The sequence below is a fragment of the Fusarium oxysporum genome, chromosome 10 (genome assembly GCF_000149955.1).
Source record: "Fusarium oxysporum f. sp. lycopersici 4287 chromosome 10, whole genome shotgun sequence".
Lineage (NCBI taxonomy): Eukaryota > Fungi > Ascomycota > Sordariomycetes > Hypocreales > Nectriaceae > Fusarium > Fusarium oxysporum.
In genome coordinates, this window is record NC_030995.1 from 2,185,070 (window position 1) to 2,210,556 (window position 25,487).

At 48.9% G+C, this 25,487-nt stretch overlaps 9 protein-coding genes across 10 annotated transcripts; 1 reads left to right on the forward strand and 8 right to left on the reverse strand.

Moving 5' to 3' along the window:
- Positions 1–116: 116 nt before the first annotated feature.
- FOXG_20601 (uncharacterized protein) lies at positions 117–986 on the reverse strand (the record flags this gene model as incomplete). Its single annotated transcript, XM_018400878.1, has 2 exons — positions 117–170; positions 318–986. 2 exons carry the CDS (start codon positions 984–986, stop codon positions 117–119), a joined length of 723 nt encoding a protein of 240 aa, XP_018250049.1.
- Positions 987–1,511: 525 nt separating this feature from the next.
- Positions 1,512–3,631, forward strand: FOXG_11691 (uncharacterized protein). Its single transcript, XM_018391409.1, has 2 exons — positions 1,512–2,453; positions 2,507–3,631. Exons 1-2 carry the CDS (start codon positions 1,558–1,560, stop codon positions 2,664–2,666), a joined length of 1,056 nt encoding a protein of 351 aa, XP_018250050.1. The 5' UTR covers positions 1,512–1,557; the 3' UTR covers positions 2,667–3,631.
- FOXG_17777 (AAT family amino acid transporter) lies at positions 2,673–4,980 on the reverse strand. Its single transcript, XM_018397759.1, has 4 exons — positions 4,396–4,980; positions 4,141–4,348; positions 3,885–4,094; positions 2,673–3,841 (listed from the first exon to the last, which is right to left on the reverse strand). Exons 1-4 carry the CDS (start codon positions 4,655–4,657, stop codon positions 2,773–2,775), a joined length of 1,749 nt encoding a protein of 582 aa, XP_018250051.1. The 5' UTR covers positions 4,658–4,980; the 3' UTR covers positions 2,673–2,772.
- Positions 4,981–5,247: 267 nt separating this feature from the next.
- FOXG_11694 (uncharacterized protein) lies at positions 5,248–6,871 on the reverse strand. The gene is made up of 2 exons (XM_018391410.1): positions 6,297–6,871; positions 5,248–6,248 (listed from the first exon to the last, which is right to left on the reverse strand). The coding sequence occupies exons 1-2, from the start codon at positions 6,629–6,631 to the stop codon at positions 5,375–5,377; spliced, it is 1,209 nt and encodes a 402-aa protein (XP_018250052.1). The 5' UTR covers positions 6,632–6,871; the 3' UTR covers positions 5,248–5,374.
- Positions 6,872–8,834: 1,963 nt separating this feature from the next.
- On the reverse strand, positions 8,835–11,054 carry FOXG_11695 (uncharacterized protein). Of its 2 annotated transcripts, XM_018391411.1 has the most exons (7): positions 10,744–11,054; positions 9,845–10,684; positions 9,750–9,797; positions 9,498–9,699; positions 9,376–9,450; positions 9,190–9,324; positions 8,835–9,109 (listed from the first exon to the last, which is right to left on the reverse strand). In XM_018391411.1, the coding sequence occupies exons 1-7, from the start codon at positions 11,017–11,019 to the stop codon at positions 8,979–8,981; spliced, it is 1,707 nt and encodes a 568-aa protein (XP_018250053.1). In that variant the 5' UTR covers positions 11,020–11,054; the 3' UTR covers positions 8,835–8,978. The 2 variants fall into 2 exon arrangements, with proteins under 2 accessions (XP_018250053.1, XP_018250054.1); XM_018391412.1 differs by having other exon boundaries at positions 9,376–9,699.
- A 623-nt stretch (positions 11,055–11,677) lies between these two features.
- Positions 11,678–13,283, reverse strand: FOXG_11696 (uncharacterized protein; the record flags this gene model as incomplete). The annotated part of the gene is made up of 2 exons (XM_018391413.1): positions 11,678–13,121; positions 13,168–13,283. 2 exons carry the CDS (start codon positions 13,281–13,283, stop codon positions 11,678–11,680), a joined length of 1,560 nt encoding a protein of 519 aa, XP_018250055.1.
- Positions 13,284–13,875: 592 nt separating this feature from the next.
- FOXG_11697 (uncharacterized protein) lies at positions 13,876–15,752 on the reverse strand. Its single transcript, XM_018391414.1, has 2 exons — positions 15,107–15,752; positions 13,876–15,061 (listed from the first exon to the last, which is right to left on the reverse strand). The coding sequence occupies exons 1-2, from the start codon at positions 15,629–15,631 to the stop codon at positions 14,069–14,071; spliced, it is 1,518 nt and encodes a 505-aa protein (XP_018250056.1). The 5' UTR covers positions 15,632–15,752; the 3' UTR covers positions 13,876–14,068.
- A 5,890-nt stretch (positions 15,753–21,642) lies between these two features.
- Positions 21,643–22,716, reverse strand: FOXG_11698 (uncharacterized protein; the record flags this gene model as incomplete). Its single annotated transcript, XM_018391415.1, has 1 exon — positions 21,643–22,716. The coding sequence occupies one exon, from the start codon at positions 22,714–22,716 to the stop codon at positions 21,643–21,645; it is 1,074 nt and encodes a 357-aa protein (XP_018250057.1).
- Positions 22,717–23,624: 908 nt separating this feature from the next.
- Positions 23,625–25,431, reverse strand: FOXG_11699 (uncharacterized protein; the record flags this gene model as incomplete). The annotated part of the gene is made up of 3 exons (XM_018391416.1): positions 23,625–23,779; positions 23,832–25,039; positions 25,088–25,431. The coding sequence occupies 3 exons, from the start codon at positions 25,429–25,431 to the stop codon at positions 23,625–23,627; spliced, it is 1,707 nt and encodes a 568-aa protein (XP_018250058.1).
- Between the last annotated feature and the right edge of the window lie 56 nt (positions 25,432–25,487).

The following is a 25,487-nucleotide window of genomic DNA, read 5'->3' on the forward strand; positions in this document are numbered from 1 at the left end:
TCGTTGTCCATGCAAAAAGAGGTCGGCCTGGTCTTCTGTGAAGGGCACGTAATCCTGCAAGAACACCCAAAGGCAGAGACCCCTTCCTAAAGTCCTTATATGCGATCTCACATCCCTTACAAAGCTGTCCCCAGTCCGCTCTCGAGTCTGTAATGTACGGCACGCGTAGACTGGACACACCAGCGTAAGGATCATCACCCATATTACGCTGTTCTGGAAGCTTCCACGGGTCGCATCCTGGTCCCTCCAGAGGTGCTTCGCGATAGCGAAAAAAAAAGATAAGTATTGTTTGATGTTATCATCTGTCGGGGCAATACGTCGTTCAGATTCTTCATGGAGCCGTGAACTTCAATCGCCAACCTTTTAGCCATCTTCACATTAACCAGCTGGAAAACTTCGCCGTGCACCGTTTCAGGGCCCCTGAGACTGTAAATCCCTGGGATAAGGTCCATAATAGGGAGGGTCTGAACTTGTCGGTGTGTCAAGCGGACGTACCATGTAGCCATCTTTGGCGTCATCATCCACAGGCCTCTGTTTTGAAAAAGACACTCAAGGCAGACCCTCTCGCATGTGGGTAGGTATAAAAAGGCCCCATATTCTGAGCAGGAAACGCAGCGATGGGTCCGGAGGGTGCGATATACCGCTGAAGCAGGGTAATAACCAACGAGGTTCGTCTTTGTTAATGCTGTTGGAACTTTCGGTGCATGCTGAATCACCTGCTGATACGGTACGTAATTCTCAACGACTCTCTTGCCTCTCAAGCAAGCGCGCGAGAGACGTGAGAGTGACTGAAAGTCGAGAAGTTCAAGTGCGATGACGAGTAGCTCTGCTGGTAAAGTGTCCAGCAGGCCCAAGGACGATACAGGGCGTTCTGGATGAATCGCCGATAGTTTTGCGGGGATAATGGCATGAATGACCTTGCAGCGATCAAGCTCAATGTCACAGGCGAGCCGCGAAATGATGCGATCATCAGAATGTGTCTCCATTCTTGTTGTGTGCGCGCGTGCTTGAGATGGGGAAACAAAACATGGAGATGTAAGTCGAGAGTGTTGAGAGCTCTGGAGATACTTGCTGGCCAAAAGGTTGAAATTTAGGCTGCCAACGCGCGTGACAAGGTCGCGTTTCTTTTCTTCAATATAAGATTTTACCCAAAATGTCTCAAACAATAAAGCATTTGGGCCAACAAACAAGATAACGCATAACACGTTTGAGTGGATTACATAATGATGGTTGCTTTGTACTCTGCGACTGACTATGCGGGCAGGTATTTTCAGTTAACATATCCTAAGGTACTGCTAAAAGTACTATATTACCTATAAGGGCAATTCATTGAATTGTTTTGTTTGGCATTTATATAATTTAAGAATTTCAAAATCCCATCTTTTATCTCCTAATTACTGTTCCACTAATATGCTTCTAAACTCTTCCCTTCGCGGCCTAGCGCTCAACGATCACCGATAGCCTCGGTTAATGGAAATTAAAGAACCGGTCAGCAACGTCTTAGGTATATAGATTTATACACATTGACTTCCTCCATCATTGCTCAAGGACTTTCTAATGTGTGACTTCTCATGCTACGACGGAGTAAGCCCCGAGTGGCTTGCCCTCGAAGTATCCTTGCCGCCGGCACCAGTACCGGAATTGCCGATCCCGGAGATGAAAAGATTGGCAAACAGAGAACGAGAAGCCATCGCAAGAAACTCAATGATCAAACTCGCCCCTCTGTTGCAGATACAGGACCACAGCATTACCTCTCGCGATGGAAGTACCATACCAGCCAGGAGTTACCGACCAGTCAATGCACCAGACGATGTCTTGCTACCGCTGTATATTCACTTCCAAGGCGGTGGTTTCATGTTCGGTACACTAGACGCTGAAGATGCGATATGTGCACGCATAGCAGTTAAGTCTAATGTGGCGGTTTTGAATGTGGATTACAGACATACGCCGGAGTTTACGTATCCGACGCAGTGGAATGATGCTCAAGATGCCTTCGAGTGGGCTCACGATAACATGAACAAGATGTTCTGGGACCCTTCAAAGGTCATCATCGGTGGGATATCAGCTGGTGCTTGGGTAGCTGCATCTTTCACGTTACAACATCATCTCAATAGGATAACAGAGCGAAGGCCTCCCATTGCAGGCCAAGTTCTTATGATACCCTGTCTAGCGCACGTCGATTGTTACAAACCCCAGATGAAAAAGATGAAGAACGAATCTATATCATCTTACAAGACAAATGTGTCGGCACCGATGCTATCTGTCGAAGAACTTCGCTGGTTCACCAGTCAGCTGAAGATAGAGAACCCAGATGTCAATGATCTAAAGATCAACCCAGGAAATGCATCGCCAGAACAGGTCAAAGGCATGCCTCCTACTGTACTTGGTGTAGTAGGTCTGGATCCCCTTAGAGATGAGGCACTTCTGTATGGCAAGATGTTGGCAGAAGCTGGGTGAGTAGCTGATGGTATAATTTGTACGTTGGAGGGTGACTGACGTGTTACAGTGTTCCAACAGACGTCAGCCTATTCTTGGGGCTACCCCACGGTTTTAGATCGCACGAGGAGAAATTATCGGCGTTCAATAGATGGGATAAGGTCATAGAGGATGGTGTTGGATGGATTTTATCGGCACCTTTGTGTAGCGAGTTTCATGTAAAGACATAAATTAGGCAAGTCATTTAATGCAGTAATCATTATATAACGCCATTGTCGCGCCTCTAGGATACACAATCTACCAGTCGCTATGCAAACACCATAAAATGCAAGTACATTAACAGAGAAACCGATAGACCTTTTTCCACTTGGGCCACCCATGTCGTTCTTCCCGCTCTTGCTCAGTCATAACATGCACACGAAAGTATCTCCGCCCCGTCACCACATCCATATCCGGTAGACGCACAATCTGCGTACGATACCAAACCTTATGAGATACGTAAAACAACAAGATGATGGGTATCGCCAAAACTTTCAAAAAGAAATTTTGTGTAAGTCCAGATGCGCTCCTGTCAATACCGGGCTCATAAACAGGCGAGACCGCGATCCAAATCTGAGAGGCTAACACAAGAATGTATCCAACAAAAGCAAACCACGCTCCTGCGACGCCAACGTGAGACTTGAACGGTAGTTGTTCCAGCGTATGCGCGTTGTAATACCAAGCCCTTCGAAACCGGATATAACATAAACAGATGCTTCCCCACGTAAACAAAGTGCTCAATGCACTGATAGAGAGAAGCCAATTGAAGATAGAATCGTGAAAACTGACATCAGCGAGAAATGCGAGTAGACCGATGCACGATGCAAACAGGATTGCCATAAGCGGACGGCCTTGACGATCCACGTATGCAAAGATCTGCGGCGCATGCGATTGTTCAGCCAAAGCAGCTAAAGTTCTCGACGATCCAAAAACCGCTGAATTCCCAACACTGATCACTGCAACAAGGATGATTGCATTCATGATACTCGGAAGCAGAGAAGTCCCAGCCTTCTCAATCGCAATGACGAACGGACTCGCCGTCGCATCAGCGACGTTATCACCACCGACAAGTCTTTTATCGTCAGAAGGTACCAACAACCCAACCAGCAATAGCGTAACGATGTAAAATATCGTGATACGCCAGAAAACCTGCTTGATCGCCGTCGGTAATGATTTTCGCGGATTCGCTGTCTCGGCAGCGGCGAGACCGATGAGCTCTGTGCCTGTGAAGGAGAATGCAGATGTAACGAGGACGCTGCAAAAGCCCTTGAAGCCGTTGTTGAAGGGGCCTGGGTTACGCCAGTACATGCCGCCGATGTAACCACTCTCGGGCTCCCCACCGACATTTATCACGATGGCGAGTAATCTAAACTGTCAGTATCGGGAGAGCCGGGAGGAGATTGACGTACATGAAGCCAACGATGGCGGTGATCTTGATAAGAGAAAAGATAAACTCAGCCTCGCCATATGTCTTGACGCCAAAAAGGTTGATAACGACAATAGCGAAGAGAAAAATAGCGACGAATATGGACTTTGTCAGATCCGGATTCCAGTACCCTATCGTGAACGCCCCAGCGATTATCTCCAGCGGTAGAATGAACAGCCATTGTAAACAGTAACTGCAACAGTTAGTAAAGGCAAATCAGAGATTTTCAGTCAGCTTACTTCCAACCCATGGCAAACCCCCAAGACGGATCCAAAAACCTCGTCGAAAACGCCGAAAACGAGCCCGCGATAGGAAACATGACACATAACTCCCCAAGACACTGCATAGTACAATACTGCATCGCCCCGAGCAGTAAATATGAGATCAACAAACTGGCTGGTCCGCCTCTGTAAAGCGATGCACCCGACGCGACGAACAATCCAGTTCCTACACCACGTTAGCCGAGATTTGCCGAGATGGAAAGTCAGGCTTACCAATCGCACCGCCGAAGGCAATCATTTGCAGATGGCGACCTTTTAATTCTCGCGCAAGCGCTGTATTTGCCGTTTTCGCATTGGCGGCGCGTAGGTCGTAGTAGCGCTCTGGTGCGTCAGTGGGATGATAGCCTGGGAGAGGATCTGCGCGCCGGAAGCTATGGAGCCATGAAGTCCGTGGTTTATGGGCGTGTATGCTCCACGAGGAGCCCATTTCTATATTGAGCGTTTGCATTGTTTGCGCATCGCGGGGATCTTTCATCGTTGGTTGCGGGGGATGAAAGGATGAAAGATGGCAGTTGCGGAGGGAATTGGGGTAGCGAATGACGTTACAACGGGGGTTGGATGCCGATCATTTGTAACCATGAAGAAAAGTCTTCAAAGGGCGTTCTGGAAGGCTTCTAGAAGGACTTTTGGGATATGCGCGGTTTACTTCGGGTGCAGATTGTCGGGACGGGGAACCAATGATGGGCTACGAGTATGCCAAAAGAGGACTAACAGAACGCCAAAATGCACTCTTGCTTGTGAAGATCAGGAGAATTAATGCGGCACAGTGAGAAAGTAATTGAAAGAAGATAAATGCGATTGAGGAGAGATAATTGAGGAGGGGAAAGGAGCACAACGTTTCACTTGCGTGGGATCAGCGAGATTCCACTTGGTTCGTGCACTGTTACTGGGTCAAGTTTATTGCCTCACTCTGTAACTCTCGTCAATTCTCATGCCATTCTGTACCTGGAAGGTGATTCACTGGACATGTCAAGTCGTCCCCCATCTTGTTCTGCCCATGGGGAAGGGAATCTGGCCATATCCACACTGGGTCCGGGGATGGTCCTGGTCCCTGAAGCCATCGTGGTGAACTATTACGTACAATAAACGGTCGCTTACATGAGAGGATCATGTAATCGCTGACAAGCCATCAACGGTATCAACAAAGTAAATCGTAATTATTTTCATGTCCTAATATACATAATTATCGCATTCAATTATCCCTCGTCGGCTGCGCGCGCTGAACCTGTCTAGATCCTCCCGCGATAACAGCCGTCGGCGGTTGCTGATACGCAAACTCATCACGGTCCATCGACCCAGTCAATTGATCCCGCGTAATAAGCGAATCGTGACTCTGCGTCGGACTAACAGGTCTTTCACCCGACTTTCGCAAATCTTCATCTTTAGAAATCGAATCGCTTGTGTCATGCGACTTTGCCCAGATCCCCTCTGTCGTGCGAACATGATCCTCATCCTCCCACTGACTATGTGCCGTGCGGGTAAGTTTCGTAGGTTGTGATTGAGAGCGCGAGTTGGAATAGCCGGAGTAGCTGTTTGACTCTTTGAACTTCTTGCGCTTGACACCGCTGTCGCGGAGGAATGAGCCTAGCGCGACGATGTTGCCGACTGCTGTGGCGGCGAGGATCTCAATTGATGCCCACATTGTACGAACGACTTGACTCCCGTTTGCTTCGATGATGCGGGGTATACGATATAATGTAATACCGACAGTGAGCAAACCGAAGCTGAAGAGCATGATGAGAAGGACCTTGCGCTTGGTGGCGATTTGGGTGGAGAGGATGATGGGAATGGGAAAGGCGATGAGTACAAGATCGGTAAAGGCGTTGCAAGCGCCCATGGTGAGCATTTGCACGAAGCCCTGACGGCACTGAGGCCCAGGGTCGGGTGTGACCTGCCAGTAATGAGGGAAAGGTTGGCATTCTGCAAGGTCGCTTATAACAACGGCGAGGAATGTAGCGGCGAGTGTTGCGCGCATGGCGTGGATCATTATGCGATGTGACCTGCGTCGAGTAGCACCAGCAAGACGTTCAAAGAACTCAAGCGTCGTAAGTTTAAGGATCCAAAGACTAAAACGTCATTAGCTTTATGCTCATCGGCCGGTGATGCGGACTTACATGGAAGCATAGAAGACTCGACTCGCAAGCACCATCTTACTCCCAACGATCCTCTTATCGATATCCTCAGCACTCAACTTCAATCCATCCAAGTTGACATTATTCGTTCCATTCTTGAGCACGAAATGAACACAAACAGCTCGTAGTACCAGCGGTATAAGTGCACCAGCAGCGATCTTATCCTCCTTGAGTAACTTCTCGACTCGTACGTATCGACCCGACATTCGCGTCAGGATGATCGCCACACAAAAGACCGTGATCCACCATGATACAAGCAGCGTCGGCTTATCCTCGTAGAACTGGCGCGCATCGGGGGCGTCCGAGTAGAGCGGCATACTGGAGGGCTATGGCCCTTAGAGCCTGTAACGTAAGGTAGAATGAACCAGATAGAAAGTTTTTAACAATCAAGGCAAAGCAAAAGCAAAAACGAGGGGAATGCGGGACATTAATGAACAATGGATCGACCGAAAACTGTAGCAAGGGGTGCAGAATGCCCCCTGGCCAACTTTATCAGGGCCGAGACAATTCGAGGCCAGACTAAGCGGCGCAGTTGGCTGCAGTTCGATACGGTTGAGGTGATGGCGGCACGTCAATGGAGTTTGACGCCAGGGGCATGCAGCCACTAAAAGCCTCCATCATGGGCGAGTCGTTGACCAAAAGGATAATTGGCTCGATCTCGAACCAATGACAATTCGTCAAGGGATCACATATGAAACTGTTACCGATAGCTCGGACAAATACATCGTATCACCTCTTGCGACACCGGTGCCTCAACTGTCAATTATGCCTGAGCGCAATGCTTTATTTCAGTTCTTGGCGACGTGCAGCGATTGCGAAGCCGGCACTGGTGCTGGAATGCGGTTTGGCGTTATGGGCCAGGCACACGGCGACTTTCCCCTTCCAGAAATTGCTAAAGATTGTGGCGGCAGGGATACAGCAGTTGAAGCCAGCAAAAGGAGAGGGAAGAATGGTCTGATAAGCTGCAAATAACTGATTGCGTCTTCAATCTGAGTCAGCCAGAATGCGCTATAATTTCCCCTGATAACGATGAATTCCTCCGGGCCAATTGTTCGGTGCTGTTGGTTCAGACTCCCTCGCTGACACGTGGGAATTGAACGCCCTAATCACAAGCTCAAGATCCAGTCCCGTCGGCATCAACAAGCCACTTCATTCAACATCATTTAAACGTCGCGGCAATCTGCTCGTTTAAAGAATCTGGGGAAATAAGGCTTTTACTCATAAACCGTTCACGAAAATCTGGGGAAAACGTCGTGTTCGTAGGGCCAGCCATAGAAAAGTCTTGTCGTTACATAAAGGAGACGTAACAGTTTGACCTTTCGCTGAAAAATTAGCCCCCCCCCCCCCCTGCAGAAAGATACGGTGGAGTCGCGTTGTGGATGCCCCCCTCAAAACTTTTTCGGCCATTTATCTCGGATCATTCGGTTCTGCACTTCGCTGGTAATTACCTAGACCACAATTGCACCGAAACTATCTTTTATTAATTCTTGAACCGCTCCATTCTCGAAGACTTTGGCTTTGTTCTTTTCTTCACTAATTGTTTTTAAGCGCGTCGATAGTGTCAGGCTAGAAGAAGTGGTGTCATATGCCTCAAGCCACGAATTAACAGCTGGGCAATATTCACGTTTCACTCTTGACCGACCCATTATCACCACATTTATGCATCCGATTCATCCGGATATATTTATCCCTTCTTGTCGTCGCAATTGAAACCCTCCATCGTCAAATTACCAGTCCCATGGAGATGCTTTGACAGTCCCGCGGCTTGGCACCACCCCGAAATAGAGAGGCGGGTCTAACGCTCAGAACGGGGTGATCCTCCGGGTAGCTAACGGTATGTGCACGCTATCGCTTGTTAGTGAGACAGAAAACGGCAGCTGGGCTTATCAAGGTTCAGCTGTCAGTTAGCTGCGTCGACTATCCGCATCTAGAATACTACTCGTCTTAGTCTGTTAATTCCGCGGTTTTGCGTCTTGTGATATCGGCTCTTGGAACAGATTTGGTGTTGCTGCGTTGCCACCGGCAAGAGGTTTCCGTGATAAGGGGTCGATATTGATTGTGCCGAATTGACTGTTGTAATTCAAGATGGTACTGCTGCATAAACTGGCTGGTATTGCTCCTACGATTGAATTTCCTCGTTCAGGTCAGTCAAACAGCAAGCCTGTCGCTACTTTCATTCATCGACGATTTCCCAGCGTCGTGTTGTTTTCTCAAAGATAGCAAACCAGAAGAAAGAATTATGAAATAAAATGTATACAACAGTGACATGCTCCAGTCAATCAGCCTGAGCTGATCCATCGCTCCTGGGGTTGCCAATTGGACAGCAGGCAATATCCCATACTTCCCCAAAGCTATGGTCGTATTCATACCGCTCCATCGGTTCGGGCCCTTCAAGCCACGTGGTTTGAAATGCCCCCTGCCGCGGAATCAGATGTCAAAGAACGGAGACGCTGCCAAGAAGCTATCACTTTCAGCTGTCATGCAAGCACCTTGCAATACGACCTTAAAACATGAAGTTGATATCCAAAGGAGGTTGGCTTCTTGGCAATCTTGTACAAAAACGGTATACAGCTCGAGTATCCTTCGGCAGATGAAACCAGTTCTTGCATTGATCGACCTCTATTTCCAGAACCGTAAAATCGTTTATTTCCGCTCTGGTCAAGCTTACGCTGTCTTGATTGCGCTCTGAACGACTGCATGGACTATTCGAGCTATGGCTAAGCACTTCTCCTCCTCGAACCTTCGCCCTACGATTTGTACCCCTACTGGAGCCCCGTCATACAAATCTGCGTCGTCTTTAGGAGTTAGCCAAAATTATCTTCTCCAAAAGCTGGGTAATGGAGCATTAAGTGAGGTGTAATCCCAAGAGACTCACAAGCTTGCCAATTCTTCCTATCCATATCCCCCAACGGTTCATACCCCTCATCAAAAACATCAATCTTCTTATCGGCTCTGATCGTGGGAATAACAACAGCCGTATAATTCGTCAAATTCATCGCATCAGTATACGCTGTATCCATTTTAGTACTAAACACATGAAGCAGTGCCTCACACTACTAACCTCCGTGGTAGAACTTCCCCGGTATCACAGCTGCATGAGGCGCTACAGGCATTAGAACGGCGTCTACGATCTGATCTATGATTTGTTAATATGACGGCTAGATTTGGGCGATGATAGGATACCATCTGAGTCGGCGGTGGAGTTCCAGTAATCGGAATACTGCTGCTCGAACTCGAGGCCCTGGGTGGTTAGGTCCTGATACTTGAGTAATTCCGTCGGGGTTTTAAGCTTGAGACCGTCTCGTAGGTCTGGGATTAGAGGTTCGCAGGATCGATTGAGGTGCTGGTGGATGTCGTGCGCTCCGTCTGCGCTGAGGAATCCCCCCTGTAGCATTTTGTCAGCGTATTCACAGGTTCAAGTTGTGAGTAACTTGCGTGAATGTTTGTTGCCGTTTCGTGCGATGGTGGTTTCCAGTCAATGACCTGTTATTCGTCAGCCGTAAGTCCTTGACTAACCTATTCGTGCGCACCTTGTGCCCAGCTTTCTTCAGCGCCTCAACCACTGCCTTCAACCCACGGAGAACAGGCGGATGTAGTCCAATCATACCATCGCGCCAAAGTACTCCCATCTTCAGTGGCCTCTCACCAAACTTCGCGTTGCCTTTATCATCCGCTCTTCTCTGATACGACTCCGCCACGTCTTGTCGAAAAGGAATCGGTATAACAGCCGGATCCTTCAACCAAGGCTCTCTCCCAAGAACAGCTTTGAACATCACCTCCAGCGCATCAATCGACGTCGCCATAAATCCAATCGCAGACCGATATGTATCCTGTCCAGGATTCGTATTCGCCACATCCCGATAACTCAGTCGATTCGACGTTGGCTTTATCGAATATATTCCGCAAAAACCAGCTGGTATTCGGAGCGATCCACCAATGTCTGTACCTACTCCAACTGAACTTCCGCCTAATGCCATGAGAGCCGCTTCACCTCCAGACGAACCGCCACACGACAAGTTCTGATTTATTGGATTCAATGTCTGGCCGATGATATTGTTCTTGGTCTCGCCAAAGAGGAGGGTTTGAGGGAGACTTGTTTTGCAGTATAGCACTGCTCCGAGGGAGAGTAGCTCGGTGACGATCTGGCTCTCGACCGTGTGCGTTTTGTCAGGATCAATACCCAGGTTACCGCCTATCCAACCAACGTAGCCCATTGTTGTATCGACGCCTTTCACGTGGAATTGGTCTTTGAGACTGATAGGTAGACCATGAAGAGGTCCAAGCGTCGTTCCATGTTTGGCGAAGTAATCGTCCAGATACCGGGCGCGTTCCAGAGCTTGATCAAAGAAGATTTCATGAAGACAATTATTCTGCCACATAAGCTTAGCTATATGATTTTGCGAGCGGGCAACTTCATGTTAAAACTTACGACTTGATGAGCGACCGCCGCTCGTTGACAAAATGCCCCCACGACCATCGTCGTTGTGAGTTCTTGTTTGGATATAGCATTTAAAATACCAACAGTCTTTAGGGACGTGATAAAAACTGCTTCTTTGCAAAGGAACTGTTCGATGAAAGATCCGGTTATGTCGCGCTGGCAGTGAGCTCGTTCGAGGTCCTCTAAGGATAATCTCCACTCCAGAGGGATCTTGTCTAGGGTCGCGGCGCGTTTGGCTGATGCTCGAGCCTCCCACGTTTCCTTCATTTTGACGCAAGAAATCAGAAGGAAGAGGGAATTTTATGCCAAAGGATGAAAGAACTCAGATTATGGAGACATCGGCTGAGGCTGCGTAATGCCGTCCAGTCGATGAAGCGAGCATGAGAATGAATGACGACGACATCTGCAGCTGTAATACATGTGATGAAAATAGCTTAGCACGGATGTCAAGTTCGGATCTCTTCATTAATAATATAACTCTTTTTTTTTTTTATTCTTATTCTTTTTCTTTCTGCCTAAACAGATCGCTTTCCCAAATGCTTTCTTGTGAAGAAGTGATTGTCGGAACACGAAGGGTCTACACTCCGCAAACGTTGAACAAATCTCGCTTCCGCCAAGACCATAAACGGGACCATGTCTTCCACCACTTGCAGCAAATAGTCCCGCCATAACCAAACGTTCCGCCTGTCTTTCTGAGGCCGATGCATGAAGGCGTAGTTTCCCGCTATAAAATCAGTCATATGCCTTGACAACTCCATCCTTGACTCTGCGACCTGCGGGTTGCTCAAGATCTCTTAGCCGCGAACTCGATCTCAGCCATGGCAAATACAAGCAAACAAAACATCATGCCTTTAAAGTGAGACGTGAGACCAAGTTTCGAAATCCTCAATCACAAAGCTCACACCATAATCGAATTCATCTCATTTTATGCCCCTCGCGGACCTTTTCCATAGCGACGATAGCGCTCCTTCACCTCGCCGGACTCCCTGTTCTCGGCCACAGTCATCGTTACTGCCCTAAAGCGGACACCGGCAGAACGAGCAAGCGTTTTTGTCGAAAAGGACTCTTTAGTTGTCCAGGCCTCTCCGAGAAATGGTCCTACCATGTATAACGCAGTAAGGGCAGTCTTCGCCTCCTTCACATACTGGAGATAGTCGGTCACCATCCGCTTGATGTCCTTGATATTCCAGCCCCAGTATGGCTGTCTGTGTAGGTCATCTGTCAAGCTCAGAAACACGACTGATTTCGGGATCACGTATTGTAGCGGTGAGGTGTGCGTCCCATGCGACGGGCCATTGATGAAGATCCACGGAATGAAAACGATTCGAAGATTAGAAAAGTCATGTAGCTTCAGAGGGGAACCTTGAAGACCCAAAGGACAAAGCGTATTTTGCTTCACGACGTCAGTGTTGTCGATGGCGAGGAGCTCCAGCCATCTGAGTTTGAGCCGGTGACCTTCGAGGGAATTCCGCAGTGTGCTCAGATCCAGTGTCAGAGGCTGAGTGTAGCTATCCCCTGTCTTTGAATGCCAGGCATAAGTATATGCCAGGTTTGTGAGGTTGGGTGCGAGGGACAGAATCTGCTCAAGCTCGGCTTCGCCAATCCTTTTCAGGTCTAGCCGGCTCAGATGTTCCAACTTCTTGCCAGCCACGACGGGCCATGAATCCTCAGGGAAGCTGCCAGAGATGTAGAGCCTATCAAGCATATGAAGATGAAAGAAGCTTTGGAAAACGTTGGTGAAGTCGAAGCGTCTATGGTAATAAGTTGCGGCGTGGTTGTTCACAGTAACATCGCGGAGATACTCGAACTTGTGCAAGCTGCTGGTATTTAAAGCAGTGAGGTGCTGAGGCTCGAACAGCAGTCGGAGATAGTGAACCTCAACAGAGAAGTCTTCACCAAGATAGATCGTTCTGACTCTAGGCGTAAGGGCCACCAGAAGCGCCACTATAGAATCAACTTGACCCCCGAGGAAGCATTTCGCCCAGCCAATTGCGTCTTCGAGACCCGAAGAGCGAATCAGCTCCACTGCTTTTCCCTTGTCGTTTCGTGTGAGGCGGGTAAGACGAGTGGTCGGGATCACATCAACTTTTCTTGCGGGAAAGTCATATCCATCGAAGCGCAGATGCTGAACAGCCTGGGCAAGATCAGGCCGCGCGAGAAGGGTCCGGACCACGAGGACCAGTGGGTTGGGTTCGCCTTTAGTACCGCGGGTAGGACAACTGACATCCACTTCCTTGTGAAGAATCGGCTGGGCGATATTGGCGAGATGCCTGTTGACAAGCGACAAGGCCATCAAGTCCTCCTTGAATAGAAAGGCCAAGACGCTGAGTTGGATCTCGACGGGGCAAGCAAGAAGTAGCGAGAGCTTTCTGTGCAAAGGTCAGAACAACGGCATGGATTGATAGAGTAACGTACCCAGGAGTTTGTGCTCTTCGCCTTTTAGGTATAGAGAGAGGTATGCTCCAGTCACAGTCATCCAAGTGACGGCGCGTCATGGTGGATTTACCAAAGAACTTGAGGAGTCGAGACATGATGAACCAAGAAAAAGGACCAGGTAACTATCAAAACAGGCGATGTCGCTTTTGCTTTGAGAGCAAATGTAAAAACAAGTTGAGGCGACGTCGTAAGTTTGTTTTGAGTTGGGTTGGACTTGAAGTTGTTTACCTGCGTCATGTGGGATCGCAGTGAATGAAAACAATACAGCTGCAGTGTCAAACAGCTGCCAGACAATTATGCACTTCACATACAGCTATTATTGAATGGCGATGAGATTTTCACGTACACGGTGAGGCTGAGGATGAAAGAAGACATCATCATTAAATTGTTGCTGTCTTGAAAAGTTCTACCCGTACCACGATTCAATGCCTCCACCAAACAACACGAATTTCACATAGCCATTTCAGTTTTCATCACAACGAATAATGGCATTTTCCCGAATGGGTTGGAGAGATCTTACAGTCAGAGACTGAACAAGAAGCTCAGCTGTCAATCCAAGAACGGTTAGACCGTTAGCTCGATGTCAGAGTCAGTTGCATTGGCTCGTCTACTTTCGTTGAAGTCGTGAAGATGAACCAATTTCACGGTAAAACATGTCAAGCAAATTCACCAGAGACAAAGTCAAAAGATGTGATCCGCAATATCCTTGATTTAAGTATTATCCACTATGAAGTAAAGTATATAAGGAGTGTAACGATGTGCAGCGAAGTAAGCGTGCTATTTCCAGGCCAAAGGCAATCTCATAAGATCATCAGAGCCTCTTTCAGGCTGTCCTCCACCAAGTAGCTATTCCCCTCCATCTCCCCCGATTCAGTACCTTTTAGTAGCCGCCCTTCTTGCAGGCTCCCTTGTGCTGGTCCCAGTACCAGCCATGCTTGCAGCTGCAAGTCTTGGACTTCTTGTCATAGACCTGGCCGTGCTTCTTGCAGACGCAGCCGCCGTACTTGTACTCGGCGTCCTCGCCGCAGTCGTAGGCGCACTTGTGTCCGTCCCAGCTCAGGTCCTTGGGGCACTTGCACGACTTGCTCCAGCGGTCGTAGTACTGGCCCTTAGGGCACGAGCACTTGCCGTACTGCTCGATCTGTCCCTTGGGACAGACGCACTTCCACTGGTCCTTATCGAAGTACTGACCGTCGGAGCACTTGGGAATACACTTGCCGTACTTCCACTCAGTTCCCTTGGGGCATTCGCACTTATGAGACCACTTGTTGAAGGTCTGGCCCTTGGGGCACTTAGGGACACACTTTCCATATTCAAGCTTGAAGCCATCTTTGCAAACACATTTGCCATACTCCTCAACCTGGTTCTCGGGGCAGACACACTTGCCGTACTTCCAAGATGTGCCAGCAGGGCAGACACACTTCCACTGGTCCTTGTCGAAGTACTGACCGTGGGGGCACTTGGGAATACACTTGCCGTACTTCCACTCAGTTCCCTTGGGGCATTCGCACTTGTGAGACCACTTGTTGTACTCCTGTCCCTTGGGGCAGTGCTTCACGCATTTGCCGTACTTCCAAGATGTGCCAGCAGGGCAGACACACTTCCACTGGTGCTTATCGAAGTACTGACCGTCGGGGCACTTGGGAATACACTTGCCGTACTTCCACTCAGTTCCCTTGGGGCATTCGCACTTGTGAGACCACTTGTTGTACTCCTGTCCCTTGGGGCAGTGCTTCACGCATTTGCCGTACTTCCAAGATGTGCCAGCAGGGCAGACACACTTCCACTGGTGCTTATCGAAGTACTGACCGTCGGGGCACTTGGGAATACACTTGCCGTACTTCCACTCAGTTCCCTTGGGGCAGACGCACTTCTGAGACCACTTGTTGTACTACTGACCGTGGGGGCAGTGCTTCACGCATTTGCCGTACTTCCAAGATGTGCCAGCAGGGCAGACACACTTCCACTGGTGCTTATCGAAGTACTGACCGTCGGGGCACTTGGGAATACACTTGCCGTACTTCCACTCAGTTCCCTTGGGGCAGACGCACTTCCACTGGTCCTTATCGAAGTACTGACCGTGGGGGCACTTGGGAATACACTTGCCGTACTTCCACTCAGTGCCATGGGGACACTCGCACTTCCTGGAGTGAGGGTTGTAGACCTGAGGCTTGTGGCAAGAGGGCTTGTTAGGCACGCATTTGCCGTACTCCCAGGTTGTACCCTTGGGGCAGACACACTTCTTGCCGTCCCAGGTGAGCTGCTTGTCGTTGCAGACACACTTGCCGTAGACTTCCTTGGCGTCATGGCCACAGTCCCAGCGCTGGACAAGAGCGTCGGAGTCATCCCGAGCCTCAAGACCGAAGTCGTTGTCGGCATCAGGGAGAGCCTTGACCGAGACGGTCAGGGCGAAAAGATTGATGAGGAGGTACTTGATATGCATGATAGGCAACTGCAGGCCTTTCAGCAACGAAAGTGGTTTGGGGTGATAACGAAAGAAGGTGAGCGAGTGAAGGAGGAGGTCAGTCGAGTTGAGAGACCAGTGCCTTTCTTGACTTGAGAGTGAGGAGACAGAAACGGATTTGGTGGGGAGATCATGAGGTTTAAATAGGAGATGTCTGACTACAGAGGGAATACGAGATCTTGATGGTTAGGTGCCCATCCTTGGTCAAGATGATCCCAGCATCCAGATAGGAAGTCAGCTCATGCTACTTTGGGAAGCATGATGCTCCAATGCAATAGTTCCAAAGCTAAATTCTCTCTTAGACCGGATCCTCCTCTCGCAGTGTGACATGCATGCCAGAGCCAGCCTCAACTGTGGATGCCAGCTGTCGGGCTTAGGGGGTTGCATATGCCACGCCCGAGGAACAGGGAAGACAGACACAGAAGGACAGGGGGGCGAGAAGGCTGGGTTGGGTACAAACCATCACAGCTCGGGACATAGAGCAGGTCCAACATTATGCTTACTTGTTGCAACGTGAAGGCGGAGCCAAGATTTGATAGCGACAACTCAATCCATGTTAGTGTTTTGTGCCATGATTTCTAATTATGTCCCGTCTGCGTCTCCTAGGACCGTAGACCAGGCTTCAGTGACATGCTGGATTATCTCCGTGATTCGACGGTCGGCTGAATCCATCACATAACGGAGAGCGACGAGCCGAATGGGTGCCCATGTTCTGGTGTTCCCATACATGTGAGTGTAAGGATTTGGTAATGACAGCTGTGACGCAACAAGGCGTTTTCCATGCCCAGTGGATGCGCTGGCTGCAGGTGGCAGCATCACACCGATCGAGGAATACGAGGTCCTGCAGTTGCAGATGGTGTTGAAGCTGCAACATCTCGTTGGAGGAGAGGCTCAACTGAGGGCATCCCCCACACAGCAACACCAGCACTAAAGCTAAAGAGTGACCGTAAGGCTGGCTAATGCAGGTTGATGGATTATTCCTAGGTCTCACACATGGACAACTCACCAGGGGAAAAGGAAAGAAACACGATCAAGAGGTGAGGTTGGGTGAGACAAGCATTGATCCCTGTCAGGGCCTGGATGTCTCGGAGCCGCGATCTAGGACTATTTTTTCCCGTATTTTTGCCAACGAGCTGAGTCCCAGGCACAAACAAGCGTATGCGCGCGGAGGTACATAGATCCGAAACTCATCAATTGGCCAAGCTCGCCAAGTGTGAAAACCCGATCTTGTAAAATACGAGGCCCCGGAAAAGGGGGCATTCACATACGAGGAGTGCATTGATTGGTAGACAGAGCAGCCACGCACGGGTGAAACAGAACAGCACCTTGTAGCTTGTTGGTAAATATAGCCAGAGCTGCAGCCACAGAGAAACATGTCATTGCTGCGAGGGGTCGGCACCAGTCAGAGAGGGGCAAGAAAGCATGCAGCCACATTTTCCTGGTATTGGGTGGTGGTCCACCTAAAGAGGGGGAAATGCGATATCGACCGACCGTTCCGTCTCCGACAACCGATGGAGGGTGAGGGGACCTTGTATTCATTCAAGAAACATCGGAAGATGATGGAAACAACTGGATATGGCGATATGCAAGGGATGTTTGCTCTGCTCTGCCGATCTTCTTCTCAGACCTTGACCAGATCACTCGTCTCGCTTCGTTTCGTTTCATCGACCCCGCCCGAGGATCCGATGCAACAAGTGAACAAAACATCGTGTCGCTTCAATAGTGGCCGCCAACTCAACTCATGCGAATTACAGTTCAAGTCCTTGACAGGGGACCCTTGTTCTCCAAAAGCTTAGGTCCACAAGCTCGATCGCGGGGACAGTCTTGGCCTGGTTTTAGCTTATTGCTGATCATGATTTCGAGACCGTGGATCGCGTATCTTATTGGCTGTTCTTGTGCAGACACGGGAAATCTATTCTTGCCAACGTGCAGAACTCCTTGACTAATTCTCTCTCGGTTAGAACCGTTGTGATCGTTTTTGTTTCTCGGGTATTTTTAACTTCGGTAGTCTCTGTTCACTTTCTTACCCATGACGGCGATTGTCTCAAACTCGATTGAACTCACGATGCGATATGCCAAGCTTGGGGTCAGCAGATTTCATCGAATAATCGTGACGTTTCAGGCCGCTGCGGGGAAAACAAATCCTGATTCATGTCACACTTTCAATCGCTACAGCCAAGCTGGGCTGGCTAAATCTCACCTGCAGCTCTAGCATCAGGAGAGAGAAAAGCTCATCAAGAAATTATCACGGCACGAGGAATAGAGTTTTCCGCCGCTTATTTGCGGGGAATCAACCTGGCCTGGGAAAAACTATCCGCCCGTTTGTGACGATCCAGGGCTCCATGGCTCTCGATTGGTCCCCCAGAACACGAGAGGCTGCCCCCCCTGTAATTTTTGCTTTAACGAGGTCTTGTTAATGTTTGGTAACTCTATTTAACGCCTGCAGACAACAGCTGTTTTGCCACAACTGTAGAATCCTTGGCTATACATCTCAGCTGATGACGGCCGCTGTGAGTTGTTTTTTTTTACGGCTGATTCTCTCTTTTTCACGGCTGAACGTGTAATCCATGTAGAGCTCAAAGGATGATGCTTGTTTCTTGAGGTCCGAGCGAGGCTTGTTTCCTGCAATGTCATGTTTATCACTAACCTCTATGGCAATTGACTTTTCAGCTCAGTGTTGCTTTTTTTACATGGCGTTCTGTTTTTATCACGGCACTATCAGGTCATTAACTGGCAGATACGTCGTGTAACTGTTTACCCGCCGTCATCCATTCTAGCTACAGGAGTAATCACACAAGTCCATTGCTCTTAGAAAACGCCTGATCTGCAGTCAGACTCTCTCAACATATTGCCTGAAATCGACACGACCCATGTGTAGTAAGCATCTTACGGCATTGTCCAATGACTGTGTTGCCCTAACGTAAGCCCATCTGAGCTACTCCTCCAACAGAATTATATCCATGCCGTCATTATACCCCCCGACATCCGATGCATTACAGCACAGCATGCCTTTAGTAGATGTATCTTTCACCGTCCTTCTGCATGCTGACCCAAGTCTTACAACATTGGTAGCTGAGAAAAGCCACCAGAGTGCGGATTCACCGGATGGGAGGGAAAGGTGTTGTGTCACATCGGGTAAGCAAGCCTTCAATACTCTATTCTATCGGGCCTCAAGTATCATTGACTTGAGGCTGGAGATTTAGGGTATTAAGCTATGCCCCGAGATTTTGTCTGGCAGGTTCACTTGAGAGCCTTGCGGCTTAGAGTTTGGCGATACGAGGCTCGGAGTTTACCCTATGTGATCCATTTAATGGGATTTTCCTTGGACGATAATTGTTTACCAAAGGTCGACTTCGTATAATCTTCGTGATCATGACGCCCAGGTAACACTGAACTGACACTGGCAGTTGACACAGAGTCCATCTACCGTCTGTACCATTTTTCTACGGTGGAAGATGTTGACAATTGATTGAAATTCGAGCCTTGCATGCTGGTTGCAACACGCCCAAAAGAAGTCCGCCACCAATTCAATCCCTCACCAGTCGTAAACAATGCACTTCATCCCAAGCTGCTTCTCAGAGGTGCTTTTGGCAACTCAATTGAGACGTCGTCGCTTTACGCACTGATCAGCATTCCAGTAGAAGCGCGTTCCTGATTGCTTGACTAGCGTGATTGCGCCTCAGGCATGACTGGCGGTGGCGCCAAACCCTCTAGCCACTGCTCACGGTTCCCGCATTCCAGTCGTCCCAGCTATCGGGTCAATGGCAGGAAATACGAGGCCGAATTGAGGAGGTGATTGCCATATGGAGACGGTTTAAACCTTTGGCTTGGTAGCAGTTGACTTTTATGGATGTCTTGTGATCATAGTCCTAGAGTTTAATTCTTGAGAGTTTGCGGTAAGGTAATTGCCGTTGCACTGGTCACGATGGAGATTTGCGGGCGGAGATGGCTTCTTTTGTGATTTCTCCGCTTGCTGACGGGACTTAACCCAAGTCTAACAAAAGTCGTTCCTTGGCAAATCTTGGTATGAAACTTCTTAAGGGATCTCATTTTCCCGAGTCGGCGGCTTACAATTGCCCTCCGTATTATGTGTTCGGTGAATAATGTCTGAATTCGTCACTGAGGCAGTTTAGGAATATCTCTAAGTAAGGTAGCTTGCACTTCATGGCTAGCTTTTCCTACCAACATCCCCAACCGCTGGTTGTTGCACCAGCATCCTGTATATGGGTATGTTAGCTTCTTCTCTATCAGTCTACAGCAAGGCTGTTTCTCTGAGCCCCAACACCGCTTATTAATACCCGAAGCTCTCAGGATGGAGCTCTGGATACAGCCATCTTACAAATGTCTTGCAACAATGTCCCCAGAATATATCTACATGGTTTATTTAATGCTTTATTCTCGGTTTAACCTCCATTGCTATCAACATCTATTCATACTGCTTCTCATCCTTCTTGAACAGTCCAGAATGTGGCACATATCCATTTCCCCGTTAACTTCAATATCATGCACGCCACTCATATCTGCAAGATTTGAGTGGACCGCGTCAAATTCTCCGAGTCTGTGCCTCATCTATAGGGTGACAGCTACGTAAGATGGTGTCGTATATACACATACCGAGGGCGTAGAGACAGAAGACGGGCTGCCTCCTAAGGCACGTATGATTTACAGCATGTAAAGGTTTCTCTTTACTTTTTGGACGTGTGAATGGTGTTGAGACTGACAAGCAGCCATCAAAAAGTCTTCAATAATTCTCCAACTTGTTATAGTAAGACTGACAAGCTGCATGAGACTTTCGATACTACGAGGCAATTTCTTAGTGCCGACGGAACTTTATGTCTTTTTTCAAAGCTGCAGTCCCTTGGCAAAGAATATATATCTTCATTACTATCTGAGACAAAATGAAGTCTCGATGCCTACAGATAACGGCGTAACATCAAAATCAGTTCTTATCTCTGATAATATGCTGTGATACCCCACGCCATATCCTCACATACGTACTGATAGTCCTACCCAAAAAGTAAGCTTAATTGGACAATCTCACCTTGCGACATTCATCCATTGATGGCGCCATCTGAAGTACTGTGGTAGATGCATTGGGCGTGCGTCAAAGATGGAGTGCAATCGCTTTCACTAGCAAGATCTCGCATATGCGGTAGGCTTCGATCTCTGCACATAGCGCCTTTTTTATGGTGTGTTCGAGAAGGCTTCGGTGCTTCAATAGTTGAAGCGGCATTGCATGCGTGGACTGCAACCTTGCTGGGTTGAAGGATGCAGAAGGCGTTGATGGCGACATTTGAGCTGAGATAACGCCATAGGGGTCCAGAGGTTGGTGCGGCGTGGCTGATCGGTGAGTTAGACCAGTCATCTGAGAGAGCGACGATCCGAAACGCCAAATCTAGTCTTTTGATAGTCGCTTCGTCGTTTGCCAAGGATAAGTATTAGGACCGAAAAGAGCCAGGTCAGTTTGATAGGGTTCAAAGAGAAATTTAAAGTGTCAATTGTAGCTCTTTCATATCGGAACTGCAGATATATTTAATGGAACTCGGCAAAATCTTGGTAGTCAGTACTAGAGTTTTGCCTTGAATGAATGGAGGGAATATGTTTTTGATGAATTGACTTGATGATCTCTGATGATTGTATTGCTGGTGTTGAGATTTGAGAGAGTGTATTGTGGCTGCGTTGAAGAGGCACTTCGTGGCGGTGACGTTGCGAGCCACAGCAGAGACAAAACTCGCGGTCGGGGATCATCAACCGTCAAGACAGTCTCATATCATGCGGTGTAAAAGCCATCAGAGGCCCAGAATCATTCACAGCCACGAGGAATATGTCACAAAGTGCAGAGTCTTTCATCTGTTCACACGTCAATTGCTATATGTATACGTGATTCAATCACTATGTACAAAGAAGTTTTACGTGGGATCCAGTAATGATCCATCATTCCATCCACGCAAAGGTCAGAAACTCAATCATCCATCTCATACTAACTCAGCTTAGTGCTTGAGAGCACGCTTAGCCTTAAGAGCTCGCTTAGCGGCGCGCTTGGCCTTGCACTTGCCACCAGTAGAAGGAGCCTTGGTGGCAACGGGGGCAGAGGTCTCGGCGGGCTGCTCGACGGGAGCCTCAGTGGGGGTAGCAGCGCTGGCAGCCTCAGTGGTAGCAGGGGCAGAAGCAGCGGGAGCATCGGTAGCAGGAGAAGAGGCAACAGGAGCCTCAGTGGCAGGAGCATCGCTAGCAACGGGGGCAGCGCTGCCAGAACCAGAGCCGGAGTCGGAACCCTTGTCATTGGTGCAGTCACCGTCGCTAGCCTGGCCAGCAAAGTTGGGAGTGTGATCCTCACAGCCGCTGGGCCAGACCTTGGGGCCAGGAGCAGTGTAGTTGGTGACGGGAGGGTAGTAGATGCTGAGGAGCAGACCAGGGTCGGTGGCGGTGTAAGCACCAGGGAGAGACACGACGGGAGAAGGCTTGCCAGCACCGGTACCATCAACGGTGAGCTGAGCGCAGCCAATGTAGAACTGGGCACCGTTCTTCTCACCAGCGCCGTGAAGACCAACGTGCTCAGCGCGCATGAGGTAAGTACCCTTGGGAGTCTCCTTGGGAAGAGTAAAGGTGAAGTTGGTGATACCATTGGACTGGCCGTTCATGTAGTTGGCCCACTCAATGCCGTTCTCACCAATCGTCTTCCAGGTCATCTCGTAGACCTTGAACCAGTCGCCGTCACCGAGGTAGTCAGAGGCCTCAGTGCCATCAGGGGCCTTGCTCAAGTAGACGGCGAGAGGACCGGGGTGGCCCATGTCGTTGGCGACAGTGAAACCAACCTCATCACCGGGAGAAACAGCGTGAGTCTTGGTAGCAGCGCGGATATCCTTGTCGAGACCGCCAGCATTGCAGATGATGTCCTTAGAGGTGACGTCGGTGATGGGACTGTTGTTGTTGGTGGTCTTGCGGACATACTCATAAGGCTCGGTGACCTTGCCGTTGACGATGAGAGCGTCGAAGTTGTAGTGCGCGAAGGCGGTGGGGAGGGCGGCGACGAGGGCCAGAGCGGTAGAGAAGGAGGATCGCATCTTGAATGTTGCTTTTAAAAAAAGGATTGATATAGTGGTAATTTTCGTAGAGTTGGACACGAAGAATAGCTAAACCACCAGGGTCTGCAAAGAATGGAATGATCTCGTAGAGAAAAAGTGAAAAGAAAGGCGCAAGCAACAGCTGCGAAAGTAAGAATCAGATCTTTGGATGGAAAGAATGGGATGAGGAGAAGAAAGAAGAGACGGAAGCAGGAGGGAAGAGCATGCCTTTATCTAGGTAAATTGGTCTCACCGTAGAGGATCCCCTTGTTTCTCGGATGTGCACTTCATTGCTGGAATATCGGTGGATAATACGCGCCAACTGAAACTGTTCCTGACATTAGACGCCGAGGGACGATTATTGGGCCGTCACCCAATGTTTGGAGGAACTGTTTAAGGGGGTTTCGTTTGAGATTTGGTGAGTTTGGTGAGAAACCCTGTCTGTCAGTTACGCGAGACGTCTCATATCTCGGACATCTAAGCGCTTTGGGCGATTGAGCGAGGGCATTGCGAAACTGTTTGGAGAAACAGCTGCAAACAACTTGGCGTTTCGATATAAGGTTGTTTGTAAGTGTAGTTATCTAAGATGGAATAAATCCTATATGTTTTGTAGGGTTTTTGACCATGTAAAGTCAATCGTAGATTGTAATTAATTCTCCAAACTCAATCGATAGAGATAATCTCACAGCCTTGGCGGACTTGAAAGTTGACAGTGATTGGTGGAAATTGATGTTCACAGGGGTTCATTGCCGGATGTAACAGGTGAGTGGAGATGATCCCAGCGCCTGAAGAAACGGAACGGAACAAGTTCAGATGAACGGAAGAATTACGCAGAAGCTTGACATGGGAATAATCGGCGATAAATTCCAATCTCAGGAGTAGTCTCCTATTTACATGTGATGCTCCCCCTAGACATCGGCCTTGTCGAAATTACGAACAAAATCATAGTAAAACTTTGCCATGTTCATCTGCTCGCTCATCAAAAGCCGCTCATTGACGCCGTGGATGTTGGAGAAGGACTTGAGGCTGCCGGGGCTCCACCTGTAGATGTTTTTGGAGAGATCTGATTGGGGGGTCAGCTGGAGATCGGAATACCCTGGACTTGAGAGACTCACTGAGATAATGTCGAGTGTCGGTATTGCCCGTCATGGCTCCGGGAGCTGCAACGACTGTCTTTGCCTCTTGTGCGAATGAATGACGTACTGTTCCTGCGAAAATATCCCAAACTGGACCGGTTGTTGGTGACTGAGGTGTTATGTATGACTTTTTCTTCGCTGCGATCGTCAAAGTACCCTTGTAATTCTGCTGCCAAAGATCACCATCCTTTTTGCATTGTCGAGAGAGATCATTAGCAGTAAGATACTCATCATAATCTCCATCATTCTCAAAAGCTTCAACTCGGAGCTTGTGGCTTTCGGCGATATCCTTGATCAAGCCAACGATTCTGTGCTGGATGCTTCCAATGCTATCCTGCGGCGCATACCGATGATTAACACCAAGCGTCACAAACTCTGGTAAAGCATTGATCTTTTGACCTCCGGATATAACATCAATTGCCTGCGAGGTCTGAACCATGTACTGCATATCCCGCGACAGCTTAGTCAAGAACTTCGCAACGCCTTGTAGATCTCCACCGTTAACAAGCTTAGTGAGGTCTGGAAAAACATGGGGCGAATGCTCTGCGAAGCAAGCGAGGCATTGATGAATGGCTCCGTTCTTGGCGATTTCGGGCTTGAAGGGGTTATGTTCCAGGGTAGTAACAATCTCAGCCATTATGCCAATCGCTGTATGCGGTGTTGGCACTGAGCTATGGCCACCGACGACACTGACGTTGAACCATACGTCGAGATAACCTTTTTCGTAAACAGCAGGAAGCGCGTATAAAACATCACCCATCTTCTGCAGCCCAGCACCGCCTTCGTCAAGAATAGCAGCAATGCCATGCTCCCCATATCTCTTCTCCAGATGTTTCGAGATATGGCCTGCTCCACGATGACCAGAGCATTCCTCATCAAATCCAAAAGCCAGAATGACCGTGCGACGCGGTTTGTAAGTCTTCTGAGACAAAAGTGCTTCTAGGGCAGACATCTGAGCTGTGATGGCTGATTTGTCGTCTGAAGCGCCGCGGCCCCAGAGATAGCCGTCTGTTTCGTTGTAGAAGGCGTCAAAGGGGGGGTGGACCCATTCGTGGAGTGTTCCGGCGGCTACGGGGACGACGTCTTGATGGCCTGCTAGAAGAATTGGCTGGAGGGATGGGTCGGAGCCTTGGAGGGTGTAGACGAGGCCGAATTTGTTGACTTTTTCGGGGGTGATGTGTTTGTGTCTGAATCTTGTTAAAATCATTATTCAGAGTGTAATTGAATTTACTTACACGGTCGGATATGCTTTCTTTAGCATTTTTGGTATGTCATTGAATGGCTTCCATCTATCATCTGTATCCAAATCTCCCATGTCATCATAGCAGATTGAAGGGATACGGACGAGGGATTGATGCTTCTTGACCATCAACTGAAGCGCTTTCTTGCTGGAGAATAAATCATGCGAACTTTCAAGCCCGTCGTCGGAGGGGTTCAACGGGGCGGGAAGATGGCATTTCGGATTAGTGTCTGTAGTGCCAGCAACGTTGATCTTGTCATTAAGACGATGCTGCGTATCGTGAGAAAATGCAATAGTACGAGCCACGAAAATCGTGGAGACAATATCAGTGAATCTCATCTTGATGTCTTTGGACTGAGCTTGACAATCAGACCATGAGAAACACTAAACATGGC

Coding starts and splice junctions, on each gene's coding strand:
- FOXG_11695 (XM_018391411.1), bottom strand. CDS start 11,019: ATGAAGGAAACGTGGGAGGCTCGAGCATCAGCCAAACGCGCCGCGACC. Junction 10,685..10,743: donor CGGCGGTCGCTCATCAAGTC/GTAAGTTTTAAC, acceptor CTTATGTGGCAG/AATAATTGTCTTCATGAAAT. Junction 9,700..9,749: donor AAACGGCAACAAACATTCAC/GCAAGTTACTCA, acceptor AAAATGCTACAG/GGGGGATTCCTCAGCGCAGA.
- FOXG_11694 (XM_018391410.1), bottom strand. CDS start 6,631: ATGCCGCTCTACTCGGACGCCCCCGATGCGCGCCAGTTCTACGAGGAT. Junction 6,249..6,296: donor CGAGTCTTCTATGCTTCCAT/GTAAGTCCGCAT, acceptor ATGACGTTTTAG/TCTTTGGATCCTTAAACTTA.
- FOXG_11691 (XM_018391409.1), top strand. CDS start 1,558: ATGTGTGACTTCTCATGCTACGACGGAGTAAGCCCCGAGTGGCTTGCC. Junction 2,454..2,506: donor AAGATGTTGGCAGAAGCTGG/GTGAGTAGCTGA, acceptor GACGTGTTACAG/TGTTCCAACAGACGTCAGCC.
- FOXG_11697 (XM_018391414.1), bottom strand. CDS start 15,631: ATGCATATCAAGTACCTCCTCATCAATCTTTTCGCCCTGACCGTCTCG. Junction 15,062..15,106: donor CTTGGAAGTACGGCAAATGC/GTGAAGCACTGC, acceptor AAGTGGTCTCAG/AAGTGCGTCTGCCCCAAGGG.
- FOXG_17777 (XM_018397759.1), bottom strand. CDS start 4,657: ATGAAAGATCCCCGCGATGCGCAAACAATGCAAACGCTCAATATAGAA. Junction 4,349..4,395: donor TGCCTTCGGCGGTGCGATTG/GTAAGCCTGACT, acceptor AACGTGGTGTAG/GAACTGGATTGTTCGTCGCG. Junction 4,095..4,140: donor GGGTTTGCCATGGGTTGGAA/GTAAGCTGACTG, acceptor TAACTGTTGCAG/TTACTGTTTACAATGGCTGT.